This window comes from Podarcis liolepis (genome assembly GCF_965112155.1).
Source record: "Podarcis liolepis genome assembly, chromosome: 7".
Taxonomy (NCBI): Eukaryota; Metazoa; Chordata; class Lepidosauria; order Squamata; family Lacertidae; genus Podarcis; species Podarcis liolepis.
In genome coordinates, this window is record NC_139561.1 from 72483314 (window position 1) to 72499576 (window position 16263).

A 16263-nucleotide genomic window follows, 5' to 3' on the forward strand; every position below is an offset into this window, starting at 1 on the left:
GAGGGGAACGCGACGCACGCGCAGAACCCGCCTAGGAAAGGGGAAGCCGAGGGCAGGTCGCGTCGCAGGCTGTCACTTGCGGGGCGGGTGCGCGCATTTCTTTCCCGCGCCTGCGCGGAGCAGGGGAAAAGAAGGCAGGGCCTGGTCCTTTGCGCGTGCGTCTTCGTGAAGGCGGCGGAAGCGGCGCTAGTCAGATTCGGCTGACCCTGACACAGATCCCGTGTTGTTTATCGTGTGTTTTTCCTTCTTTCGTTTTCTGTCCGGGTTTCAGGCTCGGCCATGTCGTACGGCCCGTTAGAGACGTACCGGCCCGGGGGGCTTCCGCCCCGGGACTTCAGCGCCATTATCCAGACCTGCAGCACCAATGTACAGCGCCTGGCACAATGCAGTGAGTGAAAACCGCTTCCTCCCCTTCCCCACACGACCCGCTGTGTCTTAAGTCTTGTCCCCTCAGGCCTCCTGAATTCTGTCCCCCGACCGCCTAAACAATCTCTGTTACCGCCCCCCTGTCATGGGTTCCACCTCCCAACGCCACCTTATCCTCCTCAGATTCGTCTTTTTTTTTCTTTTAAGATCCCGCCTTTCCGTTTACAATACGTTCAAGGCGGCTCACAGCTCCCTAAGGCAATTTTTCGACCTTCTGTAAACTTGATTCCTTTAGCTGCAGTGGCAGGCAGTTCCAAGGGCCCCCTTTTAGCGAACTTTAATCCGCAGGGACTGCCCGCTCTCTACCCCGATGGTCTATTAAAGACAATATTTAAAACCGATAGAAAGCCATTATAATCACTCACCCCCATGGCTTTCTCTCTTTTTTTTAAAGGCCCACTTTTCCCCCAATAGGTCCGTCCCCCCCTTATCTACACCCCACACACCCCTTTCCTTCGTGTTTCTGTCCTAAGGGTTCTTTTATTTATTTGGTTTGGTCTGCATCATAAAGTATTGCTTTCAAAAAATACAGTAAAATAGACCAACATAAACAAGAGGAAGCAAGATCTGTATTTATAAAAAAAGAAGAAGTTAAAGCCACAGGCAGTCTCATTATTCATATTCATATGAGTGGGAGAATTATTGCAAAGGGATGAGTCAATCTCTGCTCATTGCTACCTTGCCCATGCTTCACCTAATAGCTTCCTAACAATTATAAATATCACTGAGGCCGCTTCACATGTTCTTTGTTGACTAAAAGGCAATCACTTCATTGTAGTCAAGAGGTGTGACCTGCATATAGAATATAATGGCCCTGTGGTTATGTATTTCATTGTGTGTCTTAATTCTGCCAAACCATTGACATCTCTTCTGGTTTCCCTATGTGTACATGTAGCAAAATACACTTGCATGTGATCACTGTGTAACAGTCTCTATATATTGTTTCCAGCTACACAAAAGTGCTTTTGAGGAAGGCAAGAACAGTCTCTGAAATTGTCTTGAGTCTAGTTAGTAAGGGCCCATCCAACCTCATCTTAATATGGAATATGTACCATTTAATTCCCCCTCATCTATACAATCATCACCAGAGAGAGCTGCTGTCCCAAACTTCCTACTTCCTAAATCTGAAGTTTCCCTATCCTTCAAAAATCCAAAAGGGACATATGCTTCCTTTTAAAAGTGCCCCTGTCAGCTTGGGGCATCTTTGGTTCTCTTTTTTTTTTTAGTGTGAAGCAACTTCTTCAGAGGTGGGGTTGCTTGAACCAGCATATAGTGGAAAACAGGGAGAATGAATGCCAAAACTCTGGGTTAAAATCACATCAGAATATAAACTGTTCAAGTATAGATTGTAAGAGGATGGGCCCTAAGAGATCTATTTGTCATGTCGTTTCTTTGACTTTTATTTATGCCTAGAGCTCACCCAGTCTTAAATCTGACAACAGTGCCTAGAAAATATACATAGTTACCTGTCTGATCCCATTCTCCTGCTCCCATTTACAAATGCTACAGAAGGAAGAAAGGACAGACTTCTTGAGCTTTGAAAGACTTTCAAATTTTTATGTATAAATTAATATCTGAAGTGGAAATGTAGAGAGGAACACAAGCTACAGTCATACCTTGGGTTACAGCCACTTCAGGTTGCGTTTTTTCGGGTTGCGGACTGCCGAAACCTGGAAGTACTGGAACGGATTACTTCTGGGTTTCGGCAGTCGCGCATGCGCAGAAGCACAAATCACAACCTGCGTGTGCGCAGACACAGGTTGCAAACGCTGCGGGTTGCGAATGTGCATCCCGCACGGATCACATTCTCAACCCGAGCGTCCACTGTACAACTTTTGTGGCTGGGAAAAAATAATCTTGCAGCTCCTACTCTACTGCACTGCAGCTTTTCCACTAGTCCTAATCTCAGATGCTGTGGAGCTAAATAAGGGCTGGGGGGAGTAGACAATTTGCATAAGCAGTTAGTTTCAAGAATTAGCTACCTTTAGTAACATTTGTGTCTGCTTTGATATTGGTAGGTATATATATATATATAAAACAACCTCCAGAGGTTACATTTTGCCTCTGTAGTTCATGACTGGGAGCATGAGAAGTATGCTAGAAAAAAGACAAGTGCCCTTTCCCCAGAGGCATCCCATTTTATTTTTTTCAATATTGTAAACCACTCTGATTTTTTAATATAAATAATGGTGTATAAATATTTTAGTAAATAATTTGTTACATATGTTTCTCATCTTTCTATCAAAAAATGCCCAAAGCAGCTATTACCAAGGCACACAAAAACCAAGCAATATATCACAACAAAACTATATAAGATCAGGTTAAGGTGTTCAGCGTGAGGCAGAAAAAGGTCCTCCTTTCCTTCCACTCTGCATTTTTAATCTGAAATCTTAGGCGCAGTATTGCGCCCAGAGCTAAGAAACTACTCGCGCTAATGAAATTCCCTGGTGCAAAATGTGCCTGGAACAATGGGAGTTTCGAACACTGGGTGGCTCCATTTGGGGTCAAACAGCAAGGGGGACAAAACTGAACCCTGTAGGAAACCACAGGTCAACTTCAACGGCATTGAGCAACAATTGCCTGGTGCTGTTCCCAGGAAACAGTCCTAGTACTAGGAGCAGACCCACCGTAACATGGTGTTCGTCTACGTCCCACTCACCGAATCACTCAAGGAGTTTACTGTAGTTGATGGTATCAAAAGCTGCTGAGAGTAAGAGAACCAGCGGGGTTGTCGTCCACCTGCCCTTCTGCTACCTAGGTGTCCAGTGCACTTTAGGTGTTATACCTGGACTTGAAGCTGGACTGAAATTGGCCTAGATAATCCACATCTTCTGAGCAGACTTGTAGCTGAACTGCAGCCACACTCTGAAGCTAATTGATTAGGAAGCTGTGGCCCAGTTTGCACATAATGCTAAACTGTGGTTTGATGAACCTCTGTGAGCACAAAGTGTTTGGGCTTGCATGCTTCCCATCCCATGTAGCCACAAGATGGGGAGCAGCAGCATGCGAGTATGACACTTTCTTGGGTTCATAGAGATTTGTCCACCTAACACTAAACCAGGATTTAGTGTTATGCTGAAACAGTCAAATGTGCATGCTCTGCCAGACTAATATTCAAGACAACTGTTCTGTGATTCTGCACAAGTAATTCACAATTGCAAGATTTTTTATATTTTCGGGCTTTATTTAAGCATTGTTACAGACTAGCTTGATCTCATCATGTTCGCAACCTAGCACAAGCAAGCCATGAGTGTTAGGACTATATATACTGTATTTGCTTATAACTCTCAGAAGGTGTTTATTATGTCTGATTTAATTATCTGTTCTGTGGTTTACTGACATAAGGCCAAAATAAGCATCAACCTGGGACTGAACAGTTTTGAAATGTGAATGCAGAATAGTTCTCTTCCTGTCTGTCTTTGGACCTGTCTCTACCTCATCTCAATTCATCTTTCAAAAAGTTGCTAATTTGTACAAGAAAAAAGGAAGGAAGTCACTGAAATATATATTAATATTAAGTTCCAAAGAAAGACTTCCTGCCCATTCCTATGGAAATTTACAAGAAGTCAGTCCCATTGAATTCAGTGGGGTATGGTTTATTAATCTGATGCTCTCTAGTTATTTGGGTCTACAACCCCGATTGGCCATGTTGGCTGAACATGGTTGTTGGCTGTGCTGGTTGGGGCTGATATGAGTTGTACCCCAAGGTATCTAGAGAGCACTAGGTCAGTGAAGGCTACAATAGGGCTCCCAAGTCTGTCGTCTTCTCCCCAACCTCCCTCCCTTTTTATTTTAGATTTAACCTTTGCACTGTCACTTACTTGTTTTATTGCTGCTTTGTACTTTGTCACTTATTGCCGACAGATGTAGTGATTTCAGAAGTAGTTTTTTAATCGATTGAAGTTTTCTTCCAGTACTCTCTACAGTCATAACAATATTTTTTTAATTAATTCATTGAAAGACAACTTTGTGTTGCCCCAAAGAATGTCTCCTTCTGAAAATAGTGAAATCCCCTTTAAATTCCTTTTGAAGCTTTAGGCTAAACGCACCACTGAAATGGATGCAACCTATCCTCAAGTAATTATAGTTAGGATCAGGCTATGATTTGAGCAATGTTTTTTCCCCTGGCAATACGTCCTTAGAGGAGAACTTTTATGCACAATGATAACGCACAATCAACTTTGCTTCCACAGCTTCTCAGATAAAGAACTTGATGAGTCAGCTGGGAACTAAGCAGGACTCCAGCAAACTGCAGGAAAACCTGTACGTATGACCAGAGCAGTTCTTAAAGTGCATATTACAATGGCAAACCCAAATACTTGGATATATTTGGAATATCCTGCATGGGCAGTAGAATGTGGTTGGTTGAAGAGATGACGCCACTTCAGTCTGCAAGGGGAGGCATAGCATTTTTTAATACTCTCCTGTTTGTGTATCCCACAAAATAAAATAGATATAGTATTTTAAGGAGAGGGGTTTTAGCCCAGACTGCTGCCTGTTGTGCTAGTACACTACTTTGGGTAAGTTCATATAGGGCAGGGATGGGGAATCTACAGATTCTGTTGGACTTTTAGTCCCATCAGCTTCTGCCAGCATGGCTAATGTAGCAGAACATTCATGAATGTGATTCTCCACCTGCAGTCTAAAAAACTGCCCATTCTACATCAAGACTTCCCCATCTCATGCGGCTGCATCTGTAGGCCATTGGACACAGTAACAAACTGCTGTACAACTTGTTAATTCCAAAGAGACTAGAAATGCTTATACGGAAGGAATGTCTATTCACTTCTGGGGGAAATGAAATTTAGTATTGGGAGGCACCCAACAAGAATCATGTGGCTGTCCTAAATTGCTGCATAACCGAATGAATGAAAAATTAGATTTGTGGGTAGCATAGTTCCTGTTTATGTGCTCAAGCTTCCATTTTGAAGAGTCTAGAAATCAAAGCTGAAAAATGCATTCTTTTTTCATAGACAGCAGTTGCAGAACACAGCAAACCGGCTTGCCAAAGAGACCAATGAATACCTGAAGGAGCTGGGCTCCCTGCCACTCCCCTTATCTGCATCGGAACAGGTATCTGAGTCTTCTGTGCTGCGATAGGTTGGAAGGAAAGCTTATTTCTGAAAATGGCGATATTAGTGATGTTTTTAATGGAATACCAACATCATTGTTTTGATGGGATGTGTAGGATACTGTGAAAAGGTGAGTGAGGTCCATTTAGAGCAGGGATGGTTAACCTGTGGACCACAGCCACCAGCATAGGCAACAGTCAGGAATGATGGAGATTGTAATGCACCAACATGGGGAGCCCACAGGTTTCCCATCCCTAATTTAAAGGCTGAACTCTTTATATCTGAAATTTACTGGCACATGGTGGTTTTTCCATTGGAATGTAATTAGTATTCTGGGGAAGAGGGTTAATCCCTCATTTCCATCTGCTGTAGTGAGTGAGGAAACAACAGATGGTTGAAGGCAAGGGAATCTTTCAGTATCTGCTAGTGCATGAAATGGATGTAAACACTCAGTTTTAGGACTCTAAATGCTAGTCTAAAGCTGAATGTTATTTAGGCCAGTTCTTTTCCCTTCCCAGGCTGCTAATGTTCATATATCGAGCCATAAATGCAGACTGGTATTTGCCTACAGCAGATATGAGATGCTGTGGGTGTCTAATAACAAGCAAGATCTGCTGCTCTCCTCAACACCTGACAAGCAGATGAGGTGACTAGCTTTGGGCAAGACACAGTGCAGAGAAGTGTTTGAAATGATAATAGGAAGATTCAGCACATGGGCTAATACTAATACTAAAGTTAAGAGGCCAGCTTTTAAGACTGCCTGTGTATTGCCTGTGTACCTCTGCTTGTCTGTAACAAGGCTTTATCCACTTCTGTATTATTTTGCTTTGCAAACCACGGAGGAAGGGAGGAAGAGGTTAAATGGGGGGGGGAATCACTTCTCCTTAACTGTGACCTATTGATGAACTTCCCCATGTCATATCAAATGGTAGCACAGCTGAAAGTGAGGGGCTTTTATTTCAGTATGTAATGCCAATAAACAATAAGAGAGATTATTGCCCAAGTAGCACTGCGATGATAGTCAGCTGAAACTCCGCTTTCACTTCCCTGCCCCATTCCTGCCTACAGCTTCTGTAGAACCTTCTTAAGTAGTTTGCCTTTTTGCTCACTGCTGCACCAGCAAACAAAAGACAAGTTGTCTATGGAGCTGCAAAAAAAGTTAAATAAATATGTATCCCACTAACTTCAAAAGAAGATGGAATGGAGGCTGGGCAAAGGAATCCAAGCCCTTGATGTGCTGTGCTGGAGGGGGTTTGGATGGAGCAGAGGTCTCCTTCCGCCCAGCCCTGCTGGGCTTCACCAGCTTTGTCTAGGGGAGAAGCTCCAACATCAGCAAGGGAGTTCTACTGGTGAGGAGCACCTCAGTGCACCCATCTGCCCAAATGTTAGGCCAGAGCTATTGAACTGGTATGAGCAATCGGGCTGATCAAGCATAGCCAGAGGTTAGGATTGCAGCCTTAGTCCACTTTGCTCAGTTGCATTTCTGTTGTCAGATGCCTATAAACTACAGTATAGACCCAGAAACATGTACTGGAAATGCTGTGGTTTGTGTGTCTCCTCCCTCACAGTTTGTGAAGCTGTACTTTGATCTGTGGAACAAGGTGTTATTTCCACCTTGGAAATAACCCTTGGAAATCCTGTTGGATTACTGTTACAAACAGAATCCATAAAAGGTAGAAATAAGGCATGTACATTCTCCTTGTTATTGGATGCTCCTTTTTGCTGTTCTACACAATAAGCCATGGACATAATTTGTGTTTTCTAGCGCCAGCAGAAACTTCAGAAGGAACGTTTAATGAATGACTTTTCTGCAGCCTTAAATAACTTTCAAGCAGTGCAAAGAAGAGTGTCTGAAAAAGAAAAGGAGACTGTTGCCCGGGCAAGAGCTGGTTCTCGTCTTTCTGTAAGTTTGTCAGCCACGCCTCTCCTAAAGAAAAAGGCTGTTACAGGCTCCGTTCAAATGTTTCTTTTTAAGCATTTAAATGTTTTGCATTGTATCCTGTAAACATGACAGTTCTTGACCCTGGTTTTAGCTAGGGTTCATAACATATCCTATACTCTGCCTATTCTGTGAGGTTGAGATTACTCTTTCAGCAAACAGTACCAAAATATAGTTGAAGTGTGTTCAGAATACACCATGATTCCCACTTGGAGGCAATACATATAACAACAACAACACCCCCTGCCACAAACAAATTTTAAAGGTCAGAGATTGTTTAATCAGCCAAGGGCATCATACCTTGGTAGGTCATCCTACCAAGAACAGACTTCTGATGCGTTGTATTGATCTGGGAAGCCTACCAGGGTAAGTGCTTTGCTGAGAGACAGTTACTTCCTGGGACTATGAGTCAAAGCCACCCCTTGGACCACAGTAATTAGGCGAATTCTCCTATCTGTATTTTTTTAATGTTGAGTAAGGTTCCTGCTCCCACTAAAACTCTTCCAAAACACTGCATTAAAATGGTTTCTCCCCTGCATTGGGGAGTTTCTCCCTCCTTCAGCATTGAAGTCAGCATTGGCCAAGTTGGTTGAGTAGATAGGAGTCTGACTAATTCCCATATTTAAGGACAGGAAGCAATACTCCTAGTCATATGAGTAGTGACCCTGGATTGCATATGTTTCCCTTGCACACACTTGTGGCACACACTGGATTAAGAGGATTAATTCTAGTGAGTGATCATGCCATGCAACAGAGGGCTTGACTGATGAGATCACTATCCCTTCCTATTTAGTTTTGCTCTGTTCAAGTTATTGGTGTTTTTTAGAAACAAAAAACACCCAACTTCCTGTACTGGTTATTAGCCACCTTGAAAGCTTAGTTTGAAAGGCAACCTTAAAATCTTTTAGTTAAAAATAAGTTATCTTCTCTTGACTATCACAAAGCCTTTTAATCTATCGTTCTTTGTCCTGCCCATTGAAATCAGCAGGACATGAAGACAATACTGATAGTGATCAGGCATTATAATGCTTCAGTGTTTCATCACATCCTCCAGTCTACTTAGTAGAAACCTTACCTTGTTGACTGATGAGAACTAAATTGTTTTTTCCAGGGAGATGACAGGTCCAGGGAAGAACAGTTGGTCTCATTTGACAGGTAATGTTTCCTTCTTTAAGGTGACAAATCATTTTTATCTCTTCAAATGCAATCATATCTCTTAATCATATCTCTTGACTTTGGGGGAAATGGGTGGGGAACAGGAAAAAAACAAACAGGCATTGGTGAATTAACAATGTGTTCCAATAGTACATAAGCTTCTTACTCTTGAATCAGAACAAAAATGGCCCATTTCAGATGTCAGACCAGTGTGCTCCCTTGATATGCTCTCTGATTCCCTCACTTACTTCCCAGTTTGCATCAATGACGGCCAAGACCTGAACCATGGTCTGTATCCAGACTTTGGAAATTGAGTTTGAACCATGGCTTGAATTCTGGCTTAGAAGCAAACTGGTTTGTGGGCACTTGTTCACGGCATCTGGTTTGAGCAAGTAATTGTTAACGCAAACCAGGAAGAGAGAGAGGTAATTTGGGAGGGTTAGGAGGGAGCATGCCAGTCTTGGACAAAGCTCTGATTGTCAAACTATGACTGAGCTGTAACATCTCAGTCAGACCTGTTGCACTTAAGTATAAATACAGATCCTGACTTTTACCAACATTATTTTTACATTTGACTGTTGGGGGCAGAGTTGCAAAAAAACTCTGACTATGTCATAGGACATTTCAGATTATTTTCTTGGTACTTTCAGTCCCAATGAACTATTAGCATGCATACGGTTGCCAGTTTATGTGTTTTAATTCACTTTAGGATGATGTCTGCAAGCTTTTGAAACCTAGGTGACAAAAATACATCAATACCTATAAAATACCTATTAAAACAGCTTCAGATTTTTCTGGAGTAGTAGACTCATGATCTGAGCATAGGAATTTTCATTGGAGAAACAGGATAAAACAGACAAATATTTTTGCAATAAATTGTGAAATAGGTAAGTGATTCATTATTTGGAGAGCACTCTCCCTCCTTTAATACAAATCAGGCATTTAGGTGAAAAACCAAGTGAGTATTCAGTAATAGTTGGAATAGCAGACTGTAATGTAGCATTCTCCCTGCAGCAATGAAGAGTGGAATCAGATGCAGTCTCAAGAGGAAGACGTAGCAATAACAGAACAAGATCTTGAACTAATTAAGGAGAGAGAAACTGCCATTAGGCAGTTGGAGGTGAGTGGATTAGGACTTGAACCAGATGCAAAGTTTTAAAAATTGCTTTATTTTATTTAAATAGGTCTAAATGAGAAGACTTTGAGGTTCTTCTGAACCACACTGGTCCCCTCTGTATTTTCTTTAATTGCATACTGGGATACGCTGTAACTCAGCAATGGGGAACCTCTGACCCACAGGAATCTTGACCTGCCAGGGGGTAAAATTTGGCTCATGAGGCCATTTTTTTTGAAACCATGCCCACATGCCAATCATCGGATATGCGGGGTGGTGGTGTTTGATTCTGCATTAACTGTATGCTCCAGTACCCCTGCTGGTAATGGGTGAATACAACCAAAGAAGAAGAATTCCATGCTGCTTTTTGAACCTCTGAAAGCTACAGGTTTAAAGAGCAATTGAGTGGGGTTTGAAAGCCCCTTTGCAAGCAGTCCCACACTGCTTTTCAAACAACCCTGTACTGCACTTTGAAGTCCTGACAGTTGGGGCAAAGTATCTGTAAAGTATCGGTTCAGCTGTATACCAGTGAAAAAAAGGTTGAGACTTGACAGCTTCCCAGTATTGCCTTGTTGAAATACTTATCACAAATTTATCACACAGCCCTAACATATACACAGTCAAAGATTGGGGTAAGTGTTCAGAAAACATAGGCTGTGACTCTCTTGAAGTTGCTGAAAGGGAGGAGTGAAGGATGTGGCTATCCCAGGCTGGAAACAAATGTAGGAGCTACTAGGAAAAGGAAGGAGATCTGCTTGAAGGAGGTATAAGCAGGTCAGGTGGGCAAGAAGCCGCACTTTGGAATATAGGAACCAGGCAGATGGAACCAATGATGTTTCTTTGGTGTTGAACGGGGGATAAGTTGTAGAAACTCATCCAAGTTTTGAAGACAGAGACTTCTTCATAAATTCTGGAAAATGTGGTTGTAAATGTTTCATTCATGAGAGCCAGTGTGGTGTAGTGGTTAAGAGCAGTAGACTCGTAATCTGGGGAACCGGGTTCGCGTCTCCGCTCCTCCACATGCAGCTGCTGGGTGACCTTGGGCCAGTCACACTTCTCTCTGAAGTCTCTCAGCCCCACTCACCTCACAGAGTGTTTGTTGTGGGGGAGGAAGGGAAAGGAGAATGTTAGCCGCTTTGAGACTCCTACGGGTAGTGATAAAGCGGAATATCAAATCCAAACTCTTCTTCTTCTTCTTCTTCTTCATTTCAAAGGGATGTGAGGACTTGGATCCAAAAATAAAAATGTAATTTTTATTTTTGGCATTTTTATACCACCCTATTAACTATGTCATCTCAAAGGCTTGTAAATAATACTAAGACAGTTTCCCAGGAGTCACTTTTCAGGGGATCAAACTATTATAGCAGAAAAGTGGGCAGGAAAGCCTCATCATGTGGGTGTTGTTATTTAGATCTAAACCATAGTAGAGTGGATGTCCATTTGTGTTACTTTTTCAAATGGGTTCTGTAAACATGCAGTTTGGAGAGAGTAACTCTTCATGACCTTCTTCCCTTCAGGCAGATATCCTGGATGTGAACCAGATATTTAAAGATTTGGCTATGATGATCCATGATCAGGGAGACATGATTGGTAAGATGATACCTGTGTTTGCTATGACAGTTTCGCTCCAAATTGCTGATTGTGCAACTTTTTATGGATGCTTATGGTTATATGTTCAGCCTATGGTGTGTTACTAGCTGAGAATTCATATTGGAGATCTTTGAAACAAATTGAGTGTTCTTTGTGCCAGGCAGTGTGCTCTAAATATATCATTTGACTTGAACTATTGTATATAAGCTGTAGCTGAGAGGACCAGTAGCAGAAACTGATTTGGCTTCTTTTGAGTTGATTTGATAATGCTGTAAGTATAAGAAAATGTGTGGACACATTAGATACTTGCACAGGAGCATTCTCATTTTAAACTTTTTTTTTTTTAATTGGGCAAAATAGAGGCATTTTTACCACTTCAGAAGGTGGGGCCTTAAGTACTTGTTCACGCTATACCTTTTGAAAATGAGCTGGTAGTAGTTTGTCAGTGGATTATGAGACACAGTATATCAGGGCTCACAGCACCTGTGACTTTTATGATAAAACAATTTTATATACTGACTAAACAGGCTTTATTACAAAAAGTGAAAACCTGGACACAAAAGTTGTTGGGGTTGCCATGCATCCATATTTTCCCGAAATTTCCCCAATTTCCACCTGGACACTGCTTCTGACTGCGGTATGTCCGGGAAATTCTGGACATATGGAAACCCTAATTATAGCAATGTTATGGGGTGGGAAAGCTGTGTTCCTTGGTCTTGTTTCATGTGGGTGGAGGGAGAGTAGAAAGGCGGGGAAGTTCAAAATGGTGCAAAAAAAAATGAAAACAGATGGAGCAAATGGAAGGGTCGGGTGAGGAGTTCTCTGCCAGCATTGCCTCGGACCTCTGGCAAAGGTGACCATTCCCTGCCCTGCAAGCCCACCAGGCAAGCAGGAAGGGTGATGGGAAGAGAAGCAAGTGACCCCATCCAAGTTAGTTAGCTAGTTAGTTAGTTAGTTAATTGTATTTCATAAAATTCAGAGTTTAACTCTGGCCCCACCCACCACCACTCCATAGGTTACTCCTGCAGGAATGGAGCCCTCGACAGAACAAGATTCCCAATCATTGATATACAGGCTGTTGTTGTTGTTATTATATATACAGGCTGTTGTAAGAGAATTGTACATCTGTGTGTGCTCTTCTTCCCTATAGATAGTATAGAAGCAAATGTAGAAAATGCAGAAGTCCACGTGGAAAGTGCCAATGACCAGTTACAAAGAGCCGCTTATTATCAGGTAACATTGTCTTGCTTTAAAATGAAGGGAGGTGGGAGCGGAATCAGTCTTGCTAAGTTTCTTCAGAAAAGAGAAAGCAAAGCTTCTTGAAACCGACGGATTGGATTCCAGCTAAGTTCTGTTCAGAGGGAGACCCTTTGAAATTAATGGATCTAAGTTAGTCTTGCCCATTAATTTCAGTGAGCTGGCTTTAATATTGGATACCACCCATGGTTCTTCTAAAACAAAAATAAAATGGTATCTACATACTTCTCTTTTTCAATTCCTTGTGACACCTTGAAATTCGAACTGATGGAAAAATGTAAAGCTTTTAATGTAGAGATTCTTCCCAGTGAATTTACCCTTTGCACAATCTAGAGGCAGTAAGCACAACTCAAGTCTATATATGAGGACCTGTAACAGAGTGGTGGAAATCTAGAATAGGCCATTGTTGAACCCAGGACCTTACGTACAACAACATCCTACCCACTTGACTGTGTCCTTTCTTCTTTTGAATTTCTAACACATTCTATTTCTATCTCCTGGACTGTGTGGCACCATCTTAAAATATTAATGTTAAAGCTACATGAAAAGTGCATATGATACATGGGCCAATGACATTTATTACAGGTATTTATGTACCGCCCTTTAATAAAATTCTGCGTGTGGTTTACAATACTATTCAGTAATTAAAATGGCAGAAATAACTATAAAAACAACTAAACTGTAAATATCAAGTAGAATAAAACAAGGGGGGAAGCCCGCTATGAGACACTGAGTTTAAAAGGCTTAAGAAAATGATATCTTTGCTTGGCACTGGAGTTATGAAAGAGTGATGTCTAGCAAGCACTTCATAACTGAAGCACCAACACTGAAAAGACTCTGGTAGCCACTTACCTCATTTCAGAAAATTTCCCTATGTTAAAAATACAGAAGCAAAATAAGCCAATATCCCCACACCTATCAATAAAGCATTTTTTATCTAAAACAAAAAAATTCCTTCCAGTAGCACCTTAAAGACCAACTAAGTTAGTTCTTGGTATGAGCTTTCGTGTGCAAGCACACTTCTTCAGATACAGTCATGATTATTATATTGCTAGCAATTCAGAAATGTGCACAGAGCAACATATGCATGAACAGGCATTTTCATCATTTTTCTGAACAGCAGCATTTTATTTATCATATGCTGAAACCCGCTGGTGTTTTTTAAACTGGGGAATTACAAAGGAGCTTTCAATGCAGTATGGAGCCTTAATGAAAAGGAGAAGGGGGAAAGTCCCACTTTGTGCACAAATCTACCTGGTTGCTTCTCTCAGTCAACACCACTGGCAATAAATTTGTACCTTCTATTGCTTCCTTTTAAATACATGTTAAATATTCAGCCTTGATTGTTTAAGCACTCTTTTGACAATTTCTGTTGTTGTCCTCTTGTTGATATCTTGTTCCTTTTCTCTTTGGTTAAGTATTGCGTCCAAACACATCCCACCTTCCTATTGTAATGAGCTGAATGTTGTTTTCTTATCATCTTCCCAGTGTAAATGGATTTTTCCCTATTTGTTTTCGTTTAACAGAAGAAATCGCGTAAGAAGATCTGTATCCTGATTCTTGGTCTGTCTGTGGCTGTTCTAATCCTGGGACTCATTATTTGGCAGGCATCAAAATGAAGTCCTTACGTGGAACTGAATGAATTGCAGAGTTGTTGTTTTCCTCCCCAAAGGGAAAACAAGTAGACAAACCCTGTGGAATGAATTGATTGAGAGGAGATGCAACACAAACTGGTTTTCCTCTAGTAATTATAATATATAGAAACTAACATGAAGATAACTAGTTATTGGATTTAGTGAACCATGAAGACAGTATTTATCAGTTAATGTAAAATTATTTTATGTAATCAAACTTGTGGGTTTTTTTTTTGTTTACTATACTATTGCTGTCCTGAATATAAAGTGTTGGAGAGTGTGATCGGTAACCTGTTAATTGACAACATACACTACAAATTTAACTTTTTAAAAATACATACTGCTTTTATAAGTGACTTGCATAGGAATAACTTCTGAGAACGCCAGAATCTCACTAACTAAGCAACTCTCCAATGAATTTGTTGCTGTGATCCAGAGATTTGCTTTAAGAGTGTGCGGTGAGCTGCAACTCTTTTTCAGTTCCTCTGCTGCCTTGTATACCACTTCTGAAACTTCCAGAAGTTGCTCTTCATTGCAGCATGGTAGTCTTGTGATTAAAAGTTCAGGCTACACAGTAGCCTTTGTTTTAAACTTCTCAAGAGAACTTTAAACATCTCCCATCTTTTTTAATGGTATACCATGAAAAATGTTTTGGTCACTTGCATTTGGAACCGAGAATGTACTCTGTGATTACTTTTCTGAGCTAGAGGTATTTGTACCTAGTATTCAGTAACAGGTTTTCTCCTTGATCCATTTTTGTGGTGACAGTGAATCATTTAGCAGTGTGTCCAAATGTATTGTTGCCTAATGAAGCTGTATTTGATGGTGGGCTGCTTTACTCTTGTCTTCCCAACTTGTACCTCTAAGCCCATATATTACACATTTGCAGCACGTAAAAAATACAGCACAGAGCCTGTAATGGGTAAAAAATGGAGGTGGCATAGAAAAATAGTTATACATTTTGTGAGCAACTATGGCAAATCTGTCTTTGCAAGAGAAGATTTTCACCTTTGCAGGCTAGGAGCGTTACTTATCTCCTTTGGCTGAGAGATCTGACCTAGACCTTTTGTCTGCTCTGAATTGCTGGGTAGAGCTCTTAGGTCTATTCCACTCCTGCAGGATAACTGATGTAAAAAAAGGCTGAAAAGTTGACTTGTTTATAGACTTGTAGCAATTTCTTGGGTAGAATTGTAAATCTTTTTACTGACACACTCACTATTTATTCTTTTTCACATTTTACTTATTGAAATTACTAAACTGTGAAAGTTGGCGCTGGAGAAGATTGATGCCCTCAGTTGCACATCTTTCTTTGCACTATTGCTCCATCATTCCATCCATTTAACTGTCAATAAACATTTTTTAAAAGTGTTTTGACATTGTGTATTTTCTTCAGCTCAGACCTAAATGCAAGGATCAAATCACTTTCAATGCCTGGAGAAAACAACTGTCTTTGGGTAAAGTCTTTGACATTCTGATAATTTATTATGTTGCTAGTTTTTGCTATATTTAACTCCTTTGGGAGGAAGCTCATAATATAATTTAATAAATTTTATAGTTAATGCTTCTGACATGAATTTGTGTCTGGAAGTTTGCATCATAATAAATTGGTTTTTAAAACAAGTGACAGGAACTTCTGAAATGCTGTTCCTGATAAATATAGTGTATGCCCCATTCTGTGAGGGGTTTTTTTTAAAAAAAGAAAAAAGTGAAAGTGGATAATATGCACAGGGTCATCAGCAATTGGTAACCAATGGATTAGAGCTAATAGTTTTATCAAAATCTTGCTCAGGAGATGCCAGTGTTACAAAAAGTTAGATAATTTAATACAATGACTGATAACGTGCATCACGACGTTTCTTCCCCTTTTATGTGTAATGTGCTTATACCATTTGTAATACAGTAAGAAATGAATTACACATCAAAAATAAGTGAAGGGGAGGAAAATGAGAGTGAAGCCTGCAGATTGCAGTTAAGGAGCGGGCCGAGTGGGGAAATGAGACGAAGCCCAGCGCTCCGCATTGGGCCGTTTGGACTTCTGCCGTCAACATGGCCGCTGCCGCCGCGGCATCCCACGCG

At 41.0% G+C, this 16263-nt stretch overlaps 1 protein-coding gene across 1 annotated transcript; it reads left to right on the forward strand.

Annotated features, from left to right (window-relative positions):
• Positions 1–23: 23 nt before the first annotated feature.
• Positions 24–15555, forward strand: STX12 (syntaxin 12). Its single transcript, XM_083512270.1, has 9 exons — positions 24–388; positions 4620–4689; positions 5400–5499; positions 7264–7401; positions 8549–8592; positions 9607–9712; positions 11224–11296; positions 12447–12529; positions 14080–15555. The coding sequence occupies exons 1-9, from the start codon at positions 280–282 to the stop codon at positions 14170–14172; spliced, it is 816 nt and encodes a 271-aa protein (XP_083368396.1). The 5' UTR covers positions 24–279; the 3' UTR covers positions 14173–15555.
• The last annotated feature ends 708 nt before the right edge of the window (positions 15556–16263 follow it).

Excerpts from the sequence above, each read along its gene's own strand:
- STX12 (XM_083512270.1), top strand. The coding sequence starts at position 280 with ATGTCGTACGGCCCGTTAGAGACGTACCGGCCCGGGGGGCTTCCGCCC. Across the intron at positions 389-4,619 it reads ACAGCGCCTGGCACAATGCA|CTTCTCAGATAAAGAACTTG; the intron begins GTGAGTGAAAAC and ends TTGCTTCCACAG. Across the intron at positions 9,713-11,223 it reads CTGCCATTAGGCAGTTGGAG|GCAGATATCCTGGATGTGAA; the intron begins GTGAGTGGATTA and ends TCTTCCCTTCAG.